General features: G+C 41.8%; 2 protein-coding genes and 4 non-coding genes across 6 annotated transcripts; 5 read left to right on the top strand and 1 right to left on the bottom strand.

Annotated features, from left to right (window-relative positions):
* Window positions 1-34: 34 nt before the first annotated feature.
* Window positions 35-4,965, top strand: rps7 (ribosomal protein S7). The gene is made up of 7 exons (XM_061241120.1): window positions 35-107; window positions 902-985; window positions 1,125-1,196; window positions 1,710-1,853; window positions 2,683-2,747; window positions 4,300-4,450; window positions 4,854-4,965. The coding sequence occupies exons 2-7, from the start codon at window positions 911-913 to the stop codon at window positions 4,929-4,931; spliced, it is 585 nt and encodes a 194-aa protein (XP_061097104.1). The 5' UTR covers window positions 35-107; window positions 902-910; the 3' UTR covers window positions 4,932-4,965.
* On the top strand, window positions 1,385-1,605 carry LOC133129861 (small nucleolar RNA SNORA73 family). Its single transcript, XR_009708862.1, has one exon. It is a non-coding gene; the product is annotated as a small nucleolar RNA SNORA73 family (small nucleolar RNA).
* Window positions 2,076-2,296, top strand: LOC133129863 (small nucleolar RNA SNORA73 family). Its single transcript, XR_009708864.1, has one exon. It is a non-coding gene; the product is annotated as a small nucleolar RNA SNORA73 family (small nucleolar RNA).
* LOC133129862 (small nucleolar RNA SNORA73 family) lies at window positions 3,815-4,035 on the top strand. Its single transcript, XR_009708863.1, has one exon. It is a non-coding gene; the product is annotated as a small nucleolar RNA SNORA73 family (small nucleolar RNA).
* On the top strand, window positions 4,496-4,716 carry LOC133129858 (small nucleolar RNA SNORA73 family). The gene has a single exon (XR_009708861.1). It is a non-coding gene; the product is annotated as a small nucleolar RNA SNORA73 family (small nucleolar RNA).
* Window positions 4,966-12,632: 7,667 nt separating the features above from the next.
* Window positions 12,633-18,100, bottom strand: LOC133127967 (ribonuclease H1-like). The gene is made up of 6 exons (XM_061241121.1): window positions 17,871-18,100; window positions 15,533-15,632; window positions 14,567-14,621; window positions 14,366-14,450; window positions 13,532-13,656; window positions 12,633-12,931 (listed from the first exon to the last, which is right to left on the bottom strand). Exons 1-6 carry the CDS (start codon window positions 17,920-17,922, stop codon window positions 12,809-12,811), a joined length of 540 nt encoding a protein of 179 aa, XP_061097105.1. The 5' UTR covers window positions 17,923-18,100; the 3' UTR covers window positions 12,633-12,808.
* Window positions 18,101-24,027: the final 5,927 nt, after the last annotated feature.

The following is a 24,027-nucleotide window of genomic DNA, read 5'->3' as shown; positions in this document are numbered from 1 at the left end:
CATATAACTTTTTCCGTGTTTGACATTTCCCATGATCCTTCAGCAGAACGCGCTTTTACCAATCTCTCGCGATATTCCGGCCTCTTCCCAGGCCGACGTTGACTGAGGTTGGTAGTCCGTTTTGATACAGCCATTGGTTTTTCAGAAAAAATGTTGGAAATAGGGATTATATTTAAGATTTTTACTCACATACTCGCGGAAGAGTTGTGGATACATTAGATGTTAATCCTTTAAACGATGGATGGCTGTCGTAACTCTTTCGAATGCATTTGTATGGTTGCGGACATGGGTGATCTATCAAGGATACGGAAAGCCATTATGAGGCCCATGTGTGTACGGGTGCGAACAAGCCAATGTTTGCAGATGTAGTGTGCTCGAGTCATTCTGAATGCAGAAATGTTTTGTTTGAGTAACCTGGAGAATTGTTAGCTACACGTTGTCTACGGCATCTTCAGGATTTCGTGATTGTGGTAAGCTAGCACAAATGGCAGGACCAGCGGCAACCTCACTTAGTAACCTCAAGTAACTGTTAGGTAACGTTAACCAAGCGAACTTAGTTGTCTGGCCACGGCACAAGGAACCTGAAATTTTCTAGACTTGTTTAATTGACATTTGGAGGCACAATGATATCGTGATTTCTATAAAATGGATTGCAGCGACTGAATACGAATGCATTGCTGGTTGTGTGACGAGATATTGCGTGCGTAAGATTTGAAACCAGATTTATCTATTTTGGAGCATTTGTTTTCTTGGCTAAAACTGCAGTCGACACAAGTGCAAGTAACGCAATTTAGCTATGCGAGTCGGCTAAATGACGGCCACTTCCCGAGTTTGCATTTACCTGATTCGGTAAGTCATGACTTTCAACTGATAGTTTATATCTCTTGTTCCCAAAATTCAGACATTGGCCATGTTCAGTACCAGCGCCAAAATCGTGAAGCCCAACGGCGAAAAGCCTGATGAATTCGAATCTGGCATTTCCCAGGTAAGTGAACGTTTTCCCCTGTATTGGATATTCCGCAAGAGTCAAGCAAACCCCTCAATTGCCCTGTTATAACGTTTGTGGTCTCTGGATGGCTCATTTGACATTCCATAGGTGATAGATTGACTTTGTTCTGTTCTAGGCCCTCCTTGAGTTGGAGATGAACTCTGACTTGAAGGCTCAGCTGAGGGAGCTGAATATCACTGCGGCTAAGGTCAGTAACATGAACTGGCCTCTTGAGTAGAGAACATTGCCTCTAAGCTTATTCACACATTTCTGGTGAACATTTGTAAATGTCTACTGTAGTAAACTGTTTGCTGGGATCAATGATTTATTCAAGAGGGTTAATCATGTTCATGCAATGTAAATGTTAAGTTGTCAAACCCCCATCCCCCCACCCCCCCAATGTGGACATCCTGCGAGGTTGCTCTCGCGTGGCTCTGTCCGTGTGGCGTATGGGAGCGCAGCACTTCAGTGCCGTGACGTACAGTCCCGTTCCACGACGTTGGAGAACAAGCCTGTCCCCGGCTCTCGGGCTGGTGTGGGCAGCGTCCTGTATATTCCTACATCTTCCCAGAGCCTTTGGGCCGTTACTGGGGAGGTAAACCATGCAGTGCACATGTTTTTCCTGAAATGTCCCCAGATTCTGAGGCTTTGCGCTCCCCTAGGTGTCTGAGTGATTGGTTATTGTAGTTCTTTTGGTTAAAAGCGGCCTTGTCTTTCTCAGGAAATTGAGGTTGCTGGGAACAGAAAAGCCATCATCATCTTCGTGCCTGTGCCCCAGCTGAAGTCCTTCCAGAAGATCCAGGTCCGGCTCGTCCGTGAGTTGGAGAAGAAATTCAGTGGCAAGCATGTGGTCTTCATTGCACAGGTGAGATCGGGGTGCTTTGCCATCCCATGACCTCCGGCTTGTGTGTTGCCTATCCAGGCTTCTCTTGGTATTTGTGTGCTAGGTGGCAGATTTTTGTTGGATTCACAGTCCTTAGGTTTCTTCAACATAAAGGAGGAAATTTATCAAAGGCTTTAAAGAAACTTGTTCTGGGTTCTTTTCTGTGTGTATAATTGCTGCTACTACTTAAGTAGTTGTTGAAATCCAACGCGGACATCCTGCGAGGTTGCTCTCGCGTGGCTCTGTCCGTGTGGCGTATGGGAGCGCAGCACTTCAGTGCCGTGACGTACAGTCCCGTTCCACGACGTTGGAGAACAAACCTGTCCCCGGCTCTCGGGCTGGTGTGGGCAGCGTCCTGTATATTCCTACATCTTCCCAGAGCCTTCGGGCCGTTACTGGGGAGGTAAACCATGCAGTGCACATTACCCTTTCAACCTGCCATGTTGTTTGCGCTTTACTAAATTGCTGTGGTTAAGTGTCGGTCGTATGACTAAGTTGTGATGGCGAGACCGAACTTGTCCTTGAAAGCACACCGGGGTTCAGAGTTCTTATGGGAAATGATAATTTATTAATGTATTGTATTTATGCGGCAGCGTATGTCATCTCAGTGCTTTGCAGTGAAGGGGAGAATCTCCGCTCATCTTGCCCACCAATGTGTAGCACCCACCTGGGTGATGCATGGCAGGCAATGACTGCCATGTCAGCTGAGGTGGAGGGGGCTTGTAAATTCAGTTAATTTATGGATGATGGGTTGCCAGGCTGTGAAGGGCAAGGTTGGGATTTATCGCAATGTGAACGCCTTTTTCCACAGAGGAGAATTCTGCCCAAACCCACAAGGAAAAGCCGCACAAAGAACAAGCAGAAGCGTCCCAGGAGGTGAGGTTCTGTCAATTCCAAATTGCTCCACCACCCCCCCCCCCCGCATTTCAAATCCTCATGTTATGGAATAGGCAAAAGTGATATACACTACTGTTCAAAAGTGTGGGGTCACCTTGTCTTTTTCTTTTCCTGGTTTAATATTTTACTTTGTGTAATCAAATGTGGTCAAAGCCCAGACTTTGCATTTGAATGGATCTCTATAGGAATTGAGGGGTGGGTCTAGATTCCACTGTACATTATACCAATACAGTATGGAACATTTGTTGGCTAACTGGTTTTAAGTCATCAAGGGTCCAAAATATTAAATGAGCCTCACAACACTCTGCTGCTGTCAGATATACAGTAGATACGACAAGAATATTTTCTCCTGACTTTTTTTTTTCCCCCATTGAGTTCAACACGAACATTTGTCAGGAGTAACAGTTCTTGTAGTATCTACTGCATCTGGCAGCAGCATGGTGGTTTGAGGCTCATTTGATGTCTTGGACCCTTGATGAGTTAAAGCCATTTAGCCAACTAATGTTCCATTCTGTATTAGTGTAATTTACAACTGAATCTAGTCCCACCCCCCAATTTCAATAGAGATCCATTAAAATACAAAGAGTTTTAGTATCACTCGTAGGACAACCTGAAAATAAGATATCCAGACTGATGTTGATGGATCACAGACATCAGGATGTCACGGCATGCAAAGGATATGCAACCAAATAGAAAACATGACTTATTTGACAGTGTTTGTCTCAAACATTGAAATGGGGGACTACATATAAAAAGTTATGTAGATACTGCATGATAAAACCAAAATGTATAAAAATTCCCTTTAATAAAAGATGAGTGCACTTTGACCATGTATTGTTTGATCAGAGAAAGTAAAATTTAAGCAGAAAGGTGATTCCAATCTATTGGACAGTAGTTCAGGTTTGTTTTGGACCACATTGCTAATGGTGTTTGAATCTGGACCTCCCTCGAAATATAATATAGTAGGGTGCGAACACCACATTGTTAGTTTGCGTATGTTTTGCAATTGTAGACATTTTGCATCAATTGAGCATTTTTACTTTGATCCAACGCGGACATCCTGCGAGGTTGCTCTCGCGTGGCTCTGTCCGTGTGGCGTATGGGAGCGCAGCACTTCAGTGCCGTGACGTACAGTCCCGTTCCACGACGTTGGAGAACAAGCCTGTCCCCGGCTTTCGGGCTGGTGTGGGCAGCGTCCTGTATATTCCTACATCTTCCCAGAGCCTTCGGGCCGTTACTGGGGAGGTAAACCATGCAGTGCACATTTGTCCTTTACGACTTAATTGTCTGAATTCTTTGAGTAATGTCATTCAAAAGGGGTTTAAATGGAGTGAAAATGTCTAAAGTGTGTGTTTGGTAGCAGTTGGTTTATGTTGGTCTACATGCAGCAATTGCATCAGTGGGGCGCCAATTAAATGGGTCCAACTGCGCTGTTACTTTATGAATGGGTGTTTTGGACCTCTAGAATGTTGATGTAGGTTTCCAGAGCATATGTCGACGTGAGCTGAAATTGCAATCGTCTCTTCTCCAGTCGCACCCTGACTGCTGTGCACGACGCAATCCTTGAAGACCTGGTCTTCCCCAGCGAAATCGTCGGCAAGAGGATCCGTGTGAAACTGGACAGCAGTAGGCTCATCAAGGTCCACCTCGACAAGGCGCAACAAAACAATGTTGAACACAAAGTGAGTTTCCAACTTTTGCCTGTCTGTTTCTGACCCCCACCCCCCCCAACGTGGACATCCTGCGAGGTTGCTCTCGTGTGGCTCTGTCCGTGTGGCGTATGGGAGCGCAGCACTTCAGTGCCGTGACGTACAGTCCCGTTCCACGACGTTGGAGAACAAGCCTGTCCCCGGCTCTCGGGCTGGTGTGGGCAGCGTCCTGTATATTCCTACATCTTCCCAGAGCCTTCGGGCCGTTACTGGGGAGGTAAACCATGCAGTGCACATATTTTAAGTCTTCATATTTGCTTGTCATCTGCTTACTTGGAAATGTATCGGTTAATTTCACGTTTTGGTATGTGGTAGAAGAAACTTTGAACCTGTTGCCAGAGATAGCCTACTGATTGTCTGGTTGATTGTCTTTTAGGTCGAGACCTTCTCCGGTGTCTACAAGAAGCTAACAGGCAAAGATGTTGTATTTGAATTCCCGGAATTCCAGCTGTAAAGCGCAAATGACAAAATAAATTTGTTTACTGTCATTTTACGTTTAGCATGTTTTTGTTCTGTGAAAATGTAATTTCTTTTTGCCAGGATTGCAAAACACCCAGCCTTGAGTATGCGTTTAGATGTTCCTGATCCACCTGCTGAGAGAAATACTGTTTCAAACATCGAATTTCTGATGTTGGAGTTTCTTGCCTGAGTTGCACTTATTTTGTAGAAACGAGTCAAGTTGAACTAATTTGTAAAGGCTTTTCTAGCAAATCGGTCTCCTTTCAATTTGTGCTTTTCATTTTTCATCAGGCATTCAGACTGACCTGGTCAGTCCAACTCAGAATGACGTCCTTCAGCAGTGCAGGTGTCAGTAATGTGGTAGAACCTTCACATAGTCATTAAATCAGCGGTAAGAAGTGTGGAAGGATGCTACTCCAGAGCATTCAGACACGGCCTTGCTCTCTGGCCTGCAGCTCGCCACTTCATAAGGTTTATCAACATTAACAACATACCATTTCTGCTGTCCATACACAGGTTTATATATTTAATTATGAAACCACCCGTCTTCTATTTGGGGAGTGGCTGTGTTCAAGTTCACCATCTGCTGCTGTCGCATGTTGCTTATTTTCTGCCAGCGTCTGTTACATTTTGTATATTCTCAAAGAGCACATTATGAAATGTCCCATTGTGTGTTAAATGTAATGTGCTGCTGCCCTTTGAACGACCAGGAAAGAAGTTGGCATTTCAGAATAGTTTTAACACTTCAGCACATACTGTATCTGGCTAAGCATGCTGGAAGACCTGCTAAGGATTTAGTAATAGTTGTAAGGTTAATTTTACTCCCAAGTATGTGACCATGTGTGACCTTAGTCAGGCAGTTCAGTAGAAGTGTAATGTGACAGATGGTACCGGAATAATGGGATTCTGAATTTAAACTGGCATCCTGATAATGTTGAAAATATGAAGTTGTAATGTAAGTCATTATAGAACTCTGGTGTCCATGCTGTCAGAACTCCCATCCTGGGGGGCTGGTGTGTTTTCAGGTTTCCAGGGTGTTCTCGACAACGGTGTTACATTTTAGTTCATAATTAAAGAATCTGCATACCTTGGATTCTCAAGGCCATAACTGGCCGCTGTTTAAATTGAAACCGCCAAAAAAATCCACTGACATCCCCAGTAATTTTATTTTGCACCACTGCTGTAGAATGGCTGTTATGGTAGAAGCTTTTTTTTTTGCCACTAGATGGCACCGATTATAGTCCTTTAAATTATTTTCAAGTTAAGTCTCTTCCTATTTTTATGGTGGGCACCGTGTCTACAAAGAGGTAAGATTGTTGGAATTATTGACAGCCTGAAAATGGTACTTGGTGAAATGGGAGAGAAAAGTGGATTACATGCCATTTTAAATGAGCATTAGGAAAGGGCTTTAATGTTTTGTGGTGCACAGTAGCTCTCTAAAAAGTAATTTAATTATGCTCATTGAGCTGCTATACTTATTCTCAACATCTACTGCATCACATGAGCCTCCAAACAGTTATAGTTGTTAAAAGGCCTGGCTGGGCCCTATAGTTGATTCTCATCCGAGGGGCCTCATGCATAAATCGGTCGTGCTGCCAGATTTGACCCTAAATTGTGCCTATGCCGAAATCCACAACCACATCGAGATGCATTAACTTGAAATTATCCTGAAAATGTTTGTACCTTTACACATGCTCCAGACCATCTGTATGGCTCTTCTGATGAGATCTCATAACATTCTCCATCTGTCAACAGCCATGATATCTGAAGAGCATAAACGTGTAACCTAGAAACTGGGCAGTGTAAATGTATCAGTTTGGTTGTTTAACCCTAGAAGGCACGACATGTTGAATACCTCTGGAATGCACGACATTGGGTCAAATAAACCCATATTCATATTTGAGGCATAACCGAGGGTCTCCGTCATTTCATATTCAAGGTATTCATTAATTATCTTGTTTTTGATGATCACAAAATCAAATCACAATATAATTTCAAATCCTCATCAGTGCGTTCACTGAGAATGGGTGTTGTGCTTTGAGGGTGTTTGTTGCTGTAATTCTCTTAACCGTTAGAAGTCCGAAATAACCTATTGTACTTGTAAATTTTGTATTAATATCCCAATTTTGACAACATGGGCCATAAAGGACCCATATTAATTCCCAATGTTACAGTTGTGTTCAAATAAATAGTGCGTTAAAAAAGTGAATAAAGTGCAAATATTTTTTAATAGCTTTTAGTTCAATATTTCAAATGTAGTGGAAACATTACACATTCAATACCAAATCAAAGTATTGGCCAATTTTATGAAGTTTGCGTTATTCTTTTACAGGAAGCAAAGAAAAGGAATATTAATCTAATCTAATCCAAAAAAATGGCAGTGTCGACATTTTTGTCTTTAAACTCTCTTCAAACTGTATAAACTGAAGATATTTTTCAAGATTTAACTTCACTTTAAATTACTAATATTTAGTTGCATAACCATTGTTTTTGATAACTGCTGCGCATCTGCGTTGCCTCGAGTCAGCCAACTTCTGGCACCTAGGAACAGGTATTTTAGCCCAGGATGAACAAACTACATTCCACAGTTCCTGTGAATTTTGGGGTTTTGCTTCAGAAACTGCATGTCACCCCACAAGTTTTCAATGGGTTGAGGTCGGGGATTGAGCTGGCCACTCCATTATCTCAATCCTTTTTGTCTGGAACCAAGATGTTGCTCGCTTCTTGTGTGTTTGCGGTTGTTGTCTTGTTGACACACCCATTTCAGGGGCATTACGTATGTAATCTGTGTTTAACAAAGAGGAATCATTAAGAGCATCATAACGACACCATACAAGACATGGTTCTATTTTATACTTTCCAATACATGGTGCTTTTCGGTACTTTCCACAGCATATACAGTCAGGTCCATAAATATTGGGACATCGACACAATTCTCCTCTTTTTGGCTCTATACACCACCACAATGGATTTGAAATGAAACGAACAAGATATGCTTTAACTCCAGACTTACAGCTTTAATTTGAGGGTATTTACATCCAAATCAGGTGAACGGTGTAGGAATTACAACAGTTTGTATATGTGCCTCCCATTTTTTAAGGGACCAGAAGTAATGGGACAATTGGCTGCTCAACTGTTCCATGGCCAGTTGTGTGTTATTCCCTCATTATCTCATTTACAAGGAGCACATAAAAGGTCTAGAGTTAATTTCAAGTGTGCTATTTGCATTTGGAATCTGTTGCTGTCAACTCTCAATATGAGATCAAAAGAGCTGTCACTATCGGTGAAGCAAGCCATCATTAGGCTGAAAAATCAAAACAAACCCATCAGAGACAGCAAAAACCTTAGGTGTAGCCAAATCAACTGTTTGGAACATTCTTAAAAAGAAAGAACGAAGCTCAGCAATACCAAAAGACCCGGAAGACCACGGAAAACAACTGTGGTGGATGACAGAATTATTATTTCCCTGGTGAAGAAAAACCCCTTCACAACAGTTGGCCAGATCAAGAACACTCTCCAGGAGGTAGGTGTATGTGTGTCAAAGTCAACAATCAAGAGAAGACTTCACCAGAGTGAATACAGAGGGTTCACCACAAGATGTAAACCATTGGTGAGCCTAAAAACCGGAAGACCAGATTAGAGTTTGCCAAACAACATCTAAAAAAGCCTTTACAGTTCTGGAACAACATCCTATGGACAGATGAGACAAAGATCAACTTGTACCAGAATGATGGGAAGAGAAGAGTATGGAGAAGGAAAGGAACTGCTCATGATCCAAAACATACCACCTCATCAGTGAAGCATGGTGGTGGTAGTGTCATGGCGTGGGCATGTATGGCTGCCAATGGAACTGGTTCCCTTGTATTTATTGATGATGTGACTGCTGACAAAAGCAGCAGGATGAATTCTGAAGTGTTTCGGGCAATATTATCTGCTCATATTCAGCCAAATGCTTCAGAACTCATTGGACGGCGCTTCACAGTGCAGATGGACAATGACCTGAAGCATACTGCGAAAGCAACCAAAGAGTTTTTTAAGGCAAAGAAGGGGAATGTTATGCAATGGCCAAGTCAATCACCTGACCTGAATCCGATTGAACATGCATTTCACTTGCTGAAGACAAAACTGAAGGGAAAATGCCCCAAGAACAAGCAGGAACTGAAGACAGTTGCAGCAGAGGCCTGGCAGAGCATCACCAGGGATGAAACCCAGCGTGATAAGCTCAGCTGTAATTAATGCTCTAGGTTCATTTGATTTGATAACAAGTAGCGTACATGTGATATATTGATTATAAGCCACTTACATATTGATACACACAGGAAAAAGGCTCAATAGTTCATTACAAACACCTGGTAGCCAACAAGCTAACAAACTCTTGCTAACCTACAAATTACAAGGATTCAAAGTCCTGCTTCGACATTAGTTAAATTAGTATTTTACTCAAGTAAATTATCCATCCAGCTATTCTCACATGTATGCACGCGGTACAGCTGCACAGAAATAACATCGATTGTATGTAGACAGTATTCTTTCGATGCTAGCTAGTTTGCCACCACGGTATTTATCAGAACAACTTCAGTGACTCAAGAGGAAGTGTAAGTGAATAGACAATTCATTCACAAAAACGGTGCCGTGAGTTATGTTGACAATAGTTGCTAGGTAAGGAAAAAGGCACACAATGCTGCAGCTTCTTCATTCGTGCGCTATGAACTGCTCTACATTCATGTTTCATTGAACAAAGGGTTTTGCACACCTTTTGCAGATAATAAACCTTCAATAACAAAAAAGAACAAAAAAACACATACATTTAATGTAAAATAAAACCTCTAAATTATTTTGGCTTTCATGTACAGCATAATGGTAAATGGTCGGCATTTATATAATTCTTTATATAATTATAAAAACGCCTTTATCCAAAGCGCTGTACAATTGATGCTTCTCTTTCGGCCATTCATACGCACAATCACGCACGAACGGCGATTGGCTGCCATGCAAGGCACTGACCAGCTCAACAGGGGCATTTGGGGGTTAGGTGTCTTGCTCTGGGACACTTGAGCAATTATGGGATCGAACCAGCAACCCACTGACTGCCAATGTCTCCTATAACAAATAACAGTGAACGAAAGGGGACTGGTTTTAGGGACAACCATTTGATTGTATATATTTAATAACAGGCCGTATAAAATTATGATTTGTATTGATAAAATGATTTCTTCCGCAGAGATTTCCATTTTTGTAAAGTAAATCCACACCATTTCAGCAATCACAAAGCCAATTTGTGGGTTTTTTTGGCAATAGCTATGATTATATCAGTGAACCTCAATACAGCAATAATCCATTTACTGTATTTGGGTAGAAAACATTTGTAGCTGTCCCTTATTCAATATGCAGAGTCTCCAATTGCAAATTATGAATTCACTCTCATTTATTTCATGTTAATCATTTTATACAGTGGGCTCCATAATTACTGGCACCCCTGACCGGGGAATGCACAAAAAATACTTCATCAGTTTCACACCCCGGTTTCACTTAGTGACTGCTGTGGGTGAGTGTACATTAATTAGAAACCAAACAGATGATCGATGGGGCTGGTATGAAAGCTAAGGTGATCAAATATTGGATTTCATATGAAGAGGATGGGCACATGTGGGTGTTATAAACATATTACTCAGCATTGTTTATACTGTACACAGAAGAATCTTTAACATTCAATCAACTCTTACAGGTACATGTTGGACTCATATGTACACTGTGTTGAATCTGCGAACTGAGTTGAATCAATACTGTACATTTTACTGTTTATATGGTCTGGGGAACAAGCCTGTTCCACAAAGCAGGATTACTTAGTTAGCCAGATAACTGCACAAGCTACACCAAACATGAGCCAAAGCCCCATGAGCAGCAGGGTGTGATGCACAGTGTGTTGTGACACATTCAACCATCATTAATATTCCATCTGAAAAAAGAGAAAATGTCTTGGGGGGGGGGGGGGGGGGGGGAGGGGGAGTCTGGTCAGTCAAATCAAGGCTGTGTTTAGAATATTCACTTATGACTTAAAATGGCTTCTTCAGTAGTATTGCCACCTTGTGCCCCCAAGTTGTATCTCATGGCCAGCTGTACTGAACCTGTCAAAGCAGCATCATCTAACTTATTCCCATTTCTTCATAAATCAGGAAATGAACTCTCAGAAGCGCACAAGTATTTCCTAACCAGCTGGGTCTCAGATCCTCATGTCAAGTGTGGCCTTGGTCTGAGATGTGGGCAATCAGTGACGGTGAGGGCCGGGAACTGGAGTGCTGTAGCCCACATTTTCTGGGTAAAGCTCACATTGTTAATTTGTGTCCCTGTAGATTATATTACCCACCGTTCTCTTGCTGTTTAGGGCTGAGTTCAGAACAGCGAGACAGATGCTACCTGAGGGTATGGGGACAAGCCTTTTTGGTTCGGAACAAACTTGGTGTACAAGAGAGCACTTTATCTGAAACACAGTATGTAGAAATACACAGGGGCTATTTCACAGGTCCTGATTAGCCCTGGTCTACCACTGCACAAGAAGCCAATTGGCCACAATGGTGTGATTATGGCCGACATGAGGTCTAATCAGAGTGTGAAATACCCCCAGGTTGCCTTTTCATTGTAACTGCTACCTGAGCACACGGAAGGGTAGAATTGAGAAAGCCTCCTCCCCGATTCTCAGATACATTATTTATTTATTATTAGTTGCATTAAATGCTATGCTCATGAATCACAGTGAGGGACAGAACACCACAGCTCCTGTGCATGGAAAGGTGCCAGGGCTCATTGTAATTCTCCTGGTTTTTCAAAGCAGTGAGCAGCAGTGTCATCTACTGTTTGAGTTTTTTCTGAAACAAATTTCATTCCAGTAGTTTCTTTTCTCCCGCCATTCATGCGGGCCGACTTTTGACAATGACTGCCTACAGTTCTGTGTCACTGCGCTGTCTGTCTTGTGATTTTGTGCACAGCAGGTGGATCAGGGGGCTATGACAACAGCATTGGATGTTAACCATGTTTTCTTTTAGTAACATTAAACCACCAGACAACAGGAACGAAAGCAACATAAGGAAGGCTTTTCCACGATATACTGTAGTTAAAGCTGCAGATACTTCAAACTCTTAAACTCTGGATACTACACCCAAATTAAGAACGGCTTTGATTCCATATATTTTTATCAACGCAACCAGCTATGGCAGTGAGTTGGGGAGTTGAAGGCACATCAGCACTAGCTTTTTAGCAAAGTCACACTGTTAGTAGTTAGTTGATGAAGTGCTCCTTATGAAAATGAGCACTATAAATATTAACTGTTGGGGCTATTGCAATATTGCAGTGCCTGTGGGTCTCCAGAAATAAAATCTCTTGCGAGTCTCATTTTTTGGGAAAGAAAAAAGTGTATTGGTTTTTCTGAATGCAGAGAACATGCAACGCTTAAGCATGAGCATCATTCCCAAATTAAAAGTAGAAAGGATTTCACTGATCTTAGCATTTTAGTGATGTACATTGTAGCCCGCTAACGACACCCACTGAAAACCTGATGTTTAGCCAAGGGGGAAAGCAAGCCACTCAGCACAGGCTTTTGTATATGAAACATTTTTGCAAGAATCATAAAAAAAAATGTTCTGGGGCATTCGTGAAACCAAAAAGGATTAATGAACACAGCAAAGAATTCACAGATTCACAATTCACAGTGTCCTGGACCTTTAATGAATATTCAATTTTATTTTGAAATAAACAAGGCCATACAGCAAAAAAAGGGCTTGGCACACGCAGAAACCTTGAAGCCCCACTTGTTTATAGGTACAATAATCAGAAGTACAGTCAAGAGCATGAGCGTTAGATGCTGCCATGCCTTTCATTTTAATGACTGACAGATAACGGCTTCATTTCAGGGCATCGCGTCAGTTGTTTCGACGCTCCCTCTCGCGCCAACCGGTCCGCCTCTTCATTCTCTTTATAGCCTTCGTGGGCAGGAATGTGGATCTGGAGGCAGAGCGAGGCGGGGGGAGGGGAGGGGGTGGCAAGAGACAGAGAGGTAGACCGGAAGAACCGGAACAACATTCTGAAGATTCTCAAAGTTGTACATGCACCGAGTGGCTCTCACAATCTGCAAATTATTCCAGAAGTCAGGGCCCACCAATGTTAGAAAAGGACTTTTGTTCCAACCAAGCAACCATTACATTAAGTTTGAGTTGTCGCTTCAACCACAGACACACATACTGAAACGAACACACTGACGCCATATTCACTAGTAATGTCCGTGATCAAAGAAAGCGGAATGATTTATGGCAGTTGCACACCAGACTCTACTCATCAACCACTGGAGTCCTTGCGAAGGACCTTGATTAGTAGATGTGTAACTGCCATAAGTTATTCCACTTTCCTTGATCAAGGACATTACTAGTGAGCATGGTGTCAGTATTCTGTATGTCTGTGTATGAGGCTGGAGCTCATTTAGACAGGCTACAACTTAAAAATAGACCAGCAAAGAGGTGTCGTTCCTCAGCACTTAGGGTTTTCTTTTTCCAACCCTCTCAAAGTACTGTTCCATTATTACAGTGTACAAAAACATAGATCACTTACCCATACAACATTCAACTCTTGATTTAATTTATCAAGTTTTTCAAAATCATCTTTGTTGATGATCTCCCCACCGGAAGCCCGCTTCCAGCCGTTAGCTTTCCAGCTCTTCACCCAACTTGTGATGCCTTTAAAATGATGAACATTTCAGACACTGTCCTCAATGGCTAAGCAATATGCACTCAATGACTAGTTTATTAGGCAGACCTGTACACCAGTTTGCTATTGCAAATATTTAAATCAGCCAATTATGTGGCAACAAAGGCATGCAGACATGGTCGAGAGGTTCAGCTGTTTCTTCAGACCAAATGTCAGAATGGGAAAGAAATGTGATCCAAGTGACTTTGACAGTGGAATGATTGCTAGTGCAAGACAGAGTGGTTTGAGTATCTCAGAAATTGCCGATCCCCATGGATTTTCACACATAACAGTCTCTCGAGATTGCAGAGAATTGTGCGAAAAACAAAAAAAATTCGGCAAGCAGTAGTTCTGCAGGCAAAAAACATGTTGTTAATGAGTGAGATCAGAGGAGAAGGGCCAGACTTGGCAGTGTCTTTGGACTTCTAAATGGATATGCTACAGCAGCAGAAGACCAATAGGTCTAAAAAAATAAGTCTAATAAATACCCAATAAAATGCTCACTGACTGTATATTGGTGCCATTGCATCTGGGACATGACGGCACATACAGCATATTAATGCTTACATTCACATGAGAATGGAGACATCCATTACACTGAATAAAATTTAAACGCTTTTTATATTCTGACATGCAACTATGATGTATAAAACTTGGAACAAAGTTCAAATTAAGAATTTGAAAAAGAAAAGCACAAACCATCGATGGTAAACTTGCTATCTGTATACAGTACAAGCTTCTTAATGTTTTCATCTCTCGCTTGTTCCAGAGCTTTACAGGCAGCCTGTATCAGAAGGACAAAAGAAGATAAGCAGGAAGGAGAAACTTATTAACACTCAAATACAAGTAAATGTAGCAAGTCGATGAGTACGTAGGAGCCCAGGGGGGAAAAAAGTTCACCATCAATTCTGCCCTCTGGTTGGTTTGTCTTCCATGTAGCCGCTCAGAAACATTCCTTCGTTGATAAACAGAAAAGGTTCACTCAAAGTTTTATAACGAAACAGCTGGTAACACTTTACAATAAGGTTACATGAATCGGTATGAACTAATGTAGTTGTTAATTATCCAACTACTGAAACGTTAAGCTGTTCAGCTTTGTTTATGCATTTGTACATCATGAATACATGCCAACATATACAGTCGTTCATGCCAATTCATATTGGAATGAGAAAAACATCAACAGATACATTTACTGGTAGTCTAATTTTAGTTAAGAAATACATTACTTAAGCTATACATTTACTAATGAAAAGTGAATTTCATGCATAATGCATTTGTAAATCACTAATTCATGTTAACAACTACATTCATTGGACCTTATTGTAAAGTGTTACCAAACAGTTTAACAAAACAATATTGGTTTAATGTTACATGTCAGTAGAGTGGCTTTAAGAAAATAATGATAACAGCAATGTGCCCTCATTACTGCAGCAAATGTCCAATTCAGTGAGTGTCTGGTAATGGAAGGGGTTTGAGATCATGAGCTGAAATCTCCTTGTGCATGTGGGGAGGAGACACTACTATGAGGTGTCATTTAAATCAGAGGTGAAAGATTCAGGTTCATAAGTCCTCCCCAGTATTTGGTTTCAACCACCTGGATTAGCCAATTAGCACAATTCTTCAGCCAGGAGGTAAAACTAATTTGTGAAGTCACCTGGCTGAATTAATGGATGGAAGACACGGATGGCAAGACTTTTACTTTCTGACCCCAGGTCTTTCCAACTCTGTATTTAATAATACATATAGCTTTGTATACTGGAAAAATCTATTTTCGCCCACGGTACAGAAATGAAGCACTTTTCCACAAGCATACGTAAACACATATCAACCACCCGTGATCAATGACGAGCAGTCGAATGCACATACATAGAGTGGGCTGGTCCCCAGTAGACTCCAATTCCAGCGCGTGCTCCAGGTTTCCCATTATTTAAACAGCAACCGTCTGTGTACACCTTCACTGCATCACCTAAAATCAGCCCTTGCACGTTAGACCACAGTGCACAGCATATAAAAGGTACAAACAACAATCACCCTATTTACAGTGCTGTGCAAAAGTTTTAGGCAGGTGTGAAAATATTCTGTAAAATAATAATGCTTTCAAAAACAGAAGTTTTATTTAGAAAAAATGTATTTTTATCAATTAACAAAATGCATGAACAGAAGACGTGAATGGACAGAAGAAAAATAAAAATCAAGTCGAGTTTGGCTGTTCCTCACACAGTTTTAACCCTCCAATACAGCTGTTTCTGTTTCAGTTAATGATTCAACCTACATATTAAATTGGTGATCATTAGCTCCTGTTTGGTACAATTGGTTAATCACACACCTGACTATATCTACAAAATCCCTGACTTTGTGCAAGTATGTCTAGAAGAATTGACATGGGTTTGAAAGCAAAAGGGTAGTCACACCGTTAGATTTTTTTATTCTGTTCACTCACTTTGCACTTTGTTAATTGATAAGCAGAGGTTAACTGGGTCACACTTGACAAGGTTCATGAATTGAGATTAACTAATATAGTAGTTTATCATGAATTACAGTTTTTTTTTAACAATCACTTTCTAACCTCACAAGTTTGTGCTCAATTTTTTAAACCTTATACACAAGACTCAAAATGGTAAGCACTGTTCAAAACATGCATTGTGCATTCATATCTTTGAAGAAATCTTGCACATGCAAACTCATTGGTTCAAGTAACTAATTAATTGTGAAATACTAGAGGAACATTTGTTTAGATCACAAAAAAATCTAGTGCTGGTGCTTTTCCTTTGAGACATGTTGCAGTGGTTTGGTAGTTTATGCATTTTGTTTTACAATGCCCTCCATAATGTTTTGGACAAAGACCCATCATTTATTTATTTGCCTCTGTACGCCACGATTGGAAATTTGTAAAGTAAAAATCACACGTGTTTAAAGTGCTCATTGTCAGATTTTAATATTTTGGTTTCACCATGTAAAAAATACAGTATTGTTACAACATAGTCCACCCATTTCAGGGCACCATAACGTTTGGGACACAGCAATGTTATGCAAGTGAAAGTAGTCATGTTTAGTATTTTGTTGCATATCCTTTGCATGCCATGACTTCCTGATGTCTGTGACCTCTTAACTAGGGCTGGCCGAGAGAGCAGGTTTAACAGGTTTTTTTTTTGTGAGCACAGTGATCTCCGGCTTGCGCTGTTATATTTCTTTCAATCTTTTTTATTTAACCATACCTGATGCAGTAGCACACCTCCAATTTTCTGAGCCAAAGTTAAATGCTTCCGGGGGGGGGGAAATCACTTGTATCTTTTCAATGTTGATACGACAGCAACAGGGCCATTCCATTTCCACATAGTAGATTAAAACGTGATGACGAGGATAAAGAGTGAAAACATAAGCGATGTGTTTTTCAAAACTAATGGGTAAGTTAACCAACATTGAATAGATGCAAGTGATGTTTTCCCTCCGGAAGCATTTCACTGAAGTTTGGAGTGTTACCGTATCACGTATGATTAAAGACGAAAAGAAGGAACGAAACCTACTGCCACCTGCCAGAGATCGTCATCAAGGGTCCATGTTATGAAATGAGCCTCAAACCACCATGCTGCTGCTAGATATGGACAACCTGAAAATAAGATATCCAGACTCCGATTACCTTGATAGGTCACAGACATCAGGAAATTATGGCATACTAAGGATATGCATTAAAATACCAAACATGACTCTGTTCATTCACATAAAATTGCTGTGACCCAAACATTATGGTGCCCTGAAGTGCGGGGGAACCATGTATAAACACTGCTGTAATTTATATATGGCGAAACCAAAATATATAAAATCTGACGGTGTGCTTTAACCATGTGTGATTTGTTTTATTACAAATCTCAAATTGTGAAATACGGAGGCAAATAAATAAATGATGGGTCTTTGTCCCAAACATTATGGAGGACACTACATATTACAGTGCTCTTCACAGCAATATCTCAACATGTTGGACTAACCACATGCAGTAATTATAGAGCTTCTATTGTTTGCTATGAAAACAGTACATTTACCATTACATTAATTTCACCGACGGCAATTCCTCAGGTCATCATGACTCCAACACCCATGTGTACTGTGATGTGGAAAAGGTTGCCAAACATGTAATGTGCTTGTTAAAATGATTACCGGGGCTCCTTCCTTTTCATAAAAGTTAACAAATCTTAGTGACTCCAAATACCTGCAGACGGAACCATATCGGGTGCGGTGTTGAAGAAACTCCATTCGGCCATCTCTCCGGTACCAATGCAGAAAGCTCTACGTGCTATGCTGTAAAGACTCTGTCGTCCAATCTTCAATTTGTAGAAAAATAACTTCACGAGGGAAAAGACACCACGGCAGCAAGCTCTTCAGAAAAATCAGACTATATTGGCACGTGCCAATTCTGCAGAAGCGAACCTCGAATGTCATTTTTACACCTATTGTATGCACTGTTCTTATCTTAACTCCTCCCAAAACATTCAAAAACACTTCCGCTGACTTGGCAGCGCTACCTTCTCGATTCTAACACCTCGGTGGAAAAATCACCATACACCGTACTTTACAATACATGGTGCTTTTCGGTACTTTCCACAGCATATAAATCATTTTTGGTACTTCAGATTACACATGGGTCACTTATGCACTTCTAACACAAACGTATCAGCAGTGAATCATTGAAAATATACAGACATACTAAACATTTGATTAATATTCTCTTCTAAGTGAGTAAATGTACTTATTTAGCCTGGTGCATTCTTTGAATTCTTTGCTCTCATTTCGACAGTTGACACTGGTTTCTTGCGTTTTCATAAGCTCAGCTGTAATTAATGTTCTAGGTTCATTTGATTTGATAACAAGCAGCGTACATGTGATATATTGATTATAAGCCACTTACATATCAATTACAACTCTTCATCTCGTTCCCACGATCTGATACACAGGTTTCAGCCCGTATCTCTGCTTGCCTGAGTGACATCCGGAGCTGGATGGACAACCACCATCTATAGCTCAACCCAGGTAAGACTGTAAATGATATTCATCCCTGCTAATACCTCTCCCTGTTATGTATGGCGCTGAGGACCCAGACGCAGACCACAGGATAATCCAAAATCGTAGTTTTGGAGTCCGTAATTGTAGCCAGGAGATCCAATACAAAGACAAAAACAGAAGGCAAAAGAATGGTCGAAAAAACAGGCAAGAAGGTCAAAAATCCAGAAAATCAAAAGGCGAAAGTACAAAAGGGCGTAGGCAAAAATCATACTCAGTAAACAAAGCAGAATATCAAAAACCAGAAAATCAAAATGGCAAACAAAACAAGAGGGTAAGGCAGGCTCGGAAATCAAAGGCGAAGGGGTGTCTTTCTGGAATCTCAAGAATTAGGCATACGAGGAATTTGGCACTAAAACTGATCAACATTCTGACACTGGTTCAAACAGAGACTGAGGTTTAAATACATGAGGGAAGGTGACAACCTAGGCGGGGCTGGGAAAAAGGTGGGCTAAACAAATAGTCAACAGGTGGAGAAACATAATAGGGTAATAACATAATAACGGGAGGGAGACGAAAACGCGGACAGACAAAACATGTAAAACATACGGCTCCGGATTAGGGAGTAGACATTTGCATAGATTGAAGACGTAGTGATAGTCAGAGACAGGTGCGAACACTTCGCTGAAACTAAGCGAGTAATTAGGGATAGCATAGGGAGGCAGAGTTATAGAATAGTGCAGAAAAACTAAGATTGCGTTAGTGAATTAGTTACGTGAATATTTCTAAACTACCCAATAAAAGTGATTGTTAGTTAGTGTATTAATCGGATTAGTACTGTACAATACCTAGATTAGTAGTAGTTAGTAAGAATAGTGCTTTACAACATTTAACTACCAAGAAAAAGCAGGAAGTAAGAATCGCGAGTTTGGAAGGAATTTTTGAAAACCCGAAACTTCCGTAAACACCTGAATAGTGGGACACGCAGACAGGGGAGTGACTAGGCTGGTAGACATTCAGATGCAGACATAACAGGGGATGACAAATGAGAACTGTAATGGAAAACAATAACCAAGGATGTATGAAAAATGGATAAATAAAAAGAATAAACATAAATACACACAGGACAAATACAGAAACATTACACTCCCCATCTGGATCTCTCCATTTCCCTAGGGGATACCACACTTACGCCATCACCTAGTGCGAGGAACCTCGGCGTGGTGATGGACAGCAGACTGTCCCTCTCCGAGAACATTGCGGCGGTGACCCGGTCATGCAGGTTCTTCCTATACAACATACGGAGAATCCGCCCCTTTCTCACCCCCTACTCGACCCAGCTCCTGGTCCAAGCCATGGTTCTGTCCCGCTTGGACTACTGCAATTCCCTCTTGGCTGGCCTCCCAGCATCCGCCATCAGACCCCTCCAACTTATCCAGAATGCAGCAGCTCGTCTGGTCTTCAACCTTCCCAAATACACAGGTCACCCCCCTGCTTACTTCCCTCCGCTGGCTGCCTGTCATGGCTCGCATCAAATTCAAAACATTGGTGCTAGCCTTCCAAGCAGTTAAGGGGTCTTCCCCAGCTTACCTACAAAAAATCATCAGACCCTACACCCCTACCAGACCTCTTCGTTCAGCCTCCACAGGCCGCTTGGCACCTCCCCCTCTCTGAACTTCCACCTCACGCTCATGACTACTGTCTGTTCTGGGTCCACGGTGGTGGAATGAACTCCCCGTTGAGGTCAGAACTGTAGAATCTCTTCCCACCTTCAAGCGCAAACTGAAGACGCACCTCTTCAAGCAGCACCTCACCTCACCTCCCTACCTCCCTGTGAACCTTAATTGTCTTTCTGTGATTTACTTTTTTGTGTATAGGTATTTTTAGTTTGGCTAGGTAAGCAGTGTTTGGCTAGTTAAGTTTGGTCACTTTTGCTTTGTTGTTTGTTTATTTGTTAATAAATATAAATAAATAAATAAATAAATAAATAAAATAAAAAAAATAGGCCCTGGTCCTTATCGTTGTTGTACAGGTAGCAGTTGAAATTGTACTTCCCTCTAGGGTCTTTCAGCACACTTATCCCTGGTTATGGGTATGCACTTTGTTGTACATCGCTCTGGATAAGAGCGTCTGCCAAATACCATTAATGTAATGTAATGGAACATATTGATACACTTCTGGCATGAATCATTGAGAGTTTTGGAGGAACCAGCACTTCATTAGGGCAGTCTGATTTTGTCTGACTTGCGAAGTAATAAATCATAATAAGGGTAATGAATCATAATAAGGAGGGAGATCTCTTTTTCCGTGAATTTTTCCTACAACTCAATTTTAACATTAGCCCAGAAACAAGGTGTAAGTGTAAGTTCATCTTTCAATTAACAGCAACTTTGGACATTACAATATCACTATCTCTAGCTAGCTTTCTTATAAATAGTTCATTACAAACACAAGGACTTGTAGCCTGGTAGCCAACAAGCTAACAAACTCTTGCTAACCTACAAATTACAAGGATTCAAAGTCCCGCATCAACATTAGTGAAATTAGCATTTTACTCACGTAAATTATCCATCCAGCTATTCTCCCATGTATGCACGTGGTACAGCTGCACAGAAATGACATTGATTGTAGACAGTATTTGAGACGGGTGCGTGGGGGTTGGACCCAGAATGCACGACTCAGAAACAATAGTAATATAAAGACCCCTCAGGGCTTTATTCGGGACGAATCCCAGGAGAGTAGTCAACACAAGCAAAGTCCATACACGTAGATCCAGCCAAACAAATACAAAACAAACAAAAAGCACGGTGCCGAGGGAAGAGGCAATCTCGTAGTCGGTAGGCGTGCAGGGAGGTCCGGTAGCAGGAGAGCTGTCAGCGGGGCAGATGAACAGACGGACGGCAGGCAGAGGCGTAGTCGTGGACGAAGCGGGAGTCGAAACCATGAAACAATCAGCGGGGCAAAAGTACAAAAACGGTAGGCGGGGACGTAGTCAAGAACAAAACGAAGGTCACAAAACAGAAATCAATAATCGATGGTCAGTAAACAGGCGTGGATCGTAACGTGTAATCAAACAGTAAGTAATGCTCAAGAGTTGCGTGAAAAAACAGAGGCAGACAATTTCGCGAAGAACAGTTGCGCGACAAGGCTATAAATGCGGGTGTAGACAGGTGTAGACAATTAGTTAGAGCGTAGCAAGGAAATGGAAAACAGGTGCGATGGATGACAAGTTTAACAAGGTGATTAGTAATCGTTAGTAATAAACCTATCCTGCCCTAGCATTAGTAAATTAGTAAATGACATGCACGAGATACGTAAGGTAACATGAACACATGATTAGTTTGTTAGTTTCTACCCAATCCTGATCTAGCGTTAGTAGTTTTAGTAAATAGACAAATGGAAACAATTAGGGAGTGAATGACAGAAAGAGAGAGAAAAGACGGAACGCAAGGTTTGCGGAAAGACATGTAAAAGTGTATGCATGAACAACGACCAGTTAACGTAACAATAAACATAAATCAAAACATAACACAAAGCGAAACTAAGACGATAACCACTCAACATAACAAGGTAATATAATCGTACGAAACATAACTAGACATGACAAGAAAATAAATCGTACGAAACATAACTAAACAACATGACGAACCTAGACTAACATAATACATGATAAGACACTACGTGACTAAGACAACATGAATAAACATAAAACATGGCGAGACGGACCTGAAACGTGACAGTATTCTTTCGAAGCTAGCTAGTTTGCCACCACAGTATTTTAAAGGCACTACCTTCAAATAAAAGAGGTTCCTGGTTTTCGTTTTTATTATCAGAAAGGAAAGATGTGCGCTCTCTGTTTGTTTTCTTGGCTAAAACTGCAATCGAAACTGAAGTGTAAGTTTAACGCAATTTAGCTATGCAAGTCGGCTAAATAACGGCCACTTCCCGAGTTTGCATTTACCTGATTCGGTAAGTCATGACTTTCAACTGATAGTTTATATCTCTTAATCCCATAATTCAGACATTGGCCATGTTCAGTACCAGCGCCAAAATTGTGAAGCCCAACGGCGAAAAGCCTAATGAATTTGAATCTGGCATTTCCCAGGTAAGTGAATGTTTTCCCCTGTATTGGATAGTCTGCAAGAGTCAAGCAAACCCCTCAATTGCCCTGTTATAACGTTTATGGTCTCTGGATGGCTCATGGATACTGTATTTTGACATTCCATAGGTGATCGATTGACTTTGTTCTGTTCTAGGCCCTCCTTGAGTTGGAGATGAACACTGACTTGAAGGCTCAGCTGAGGGAGCTGAATATCACTGCGGCTAAGGTCAGTAGGGGCAACATGGCTCAGGCAGTAGGAGCAGTCGTCTGGCAGTAGGAGGGTTGCCGGTTCGGTCCCCCGCCCGGGCTGTGTCGAAGTGTCCCTGAGCAAGACACCTAACCCCCAAATGCTCCTGACGAGCTGGTCGGCGCCTTGCATGGCAGCCAATCGCCGTCGGTGTGTGAGTGTGTGTATGAATGGGTGAATGAGAAGCATCAATTGTACAGCGCTTTGGATAAAGGCGCTATATAAATGCCAAACATACCTTGTACTTGCCGGGCAGGCCACTCCTCTCCAGGGCTTTCAGCCATTCTTCTACTTGGTTGAGCATCTCCTTCATACTTACTTTGTCACTCAGGTCGGCTCTGTACCACCTTCCTAAGCTCTTTACCGGCTTCTCCGTGACTGTTGGGATGGTGTCTTCACCGATCTTAAACCGGAAGTGGTCCTGGACCCGGCCCCGCTTCAGGACTAAGCTTCTCGATTTTTATGGTTTGAATCCTAGCTGCTGTGGTGAGCTCTACCAAATCTTCCAAGATCCACCTACCCTCCGGGACTGACCTCGCTGTGATTGTCAAGTCGTCCATAAAGGCCCTAACTGGAACCTGTTGGATGCCACTTGACAGCACAGCTCCCCGTCTAGGCTTCTCCACTGACTTGACCAAGAGGTTCATCGCCGCTGCAAACAGAATCACTGAGATGGTACATCCGGTCACGATTCCGACCTCCAACCTCTGCCAGTTGGTAGTGAAGTCACCAGAGGTGAAGCGCATCTTGAAGTGCCCAAAGTAGTTCCAGAGGAGCAACTGTACCTTCTGGGGGACATGATAGGCTTTGAGTGTGTGGTCGACTAACTTGTGCGGCACTGTGCATTTGTTAGGTCAAGCCACGGGACTGCTAGATCTCCCTGGTTCCTCTTTGCGTCCTCGATGATCTTGGAGATGACGCTGTTGTGTTCGATGCAACTGGGGACTCCTGGTACTCCGCCTTTCTGTGTCAATGTACTTGTTATTGATCAACAACTGGGTCAGCCTCTTCGCCAAGATT

Source organism: Conger conger, chromosome 5 (genome assembly GCF_963514075.1).
Source record: "Conger conger chromosome 5, fConCon1.1, whole genome shotgun sequence".
Lineage (NCBI taxonomy): Eukaryota > Metazoa > Chordata > Actinopteri > Anguilliformes > Congridae > Conger > Conger conger.
This window is presented reverse-complemented; position numbering and strand designations above follow the sequence as displayed.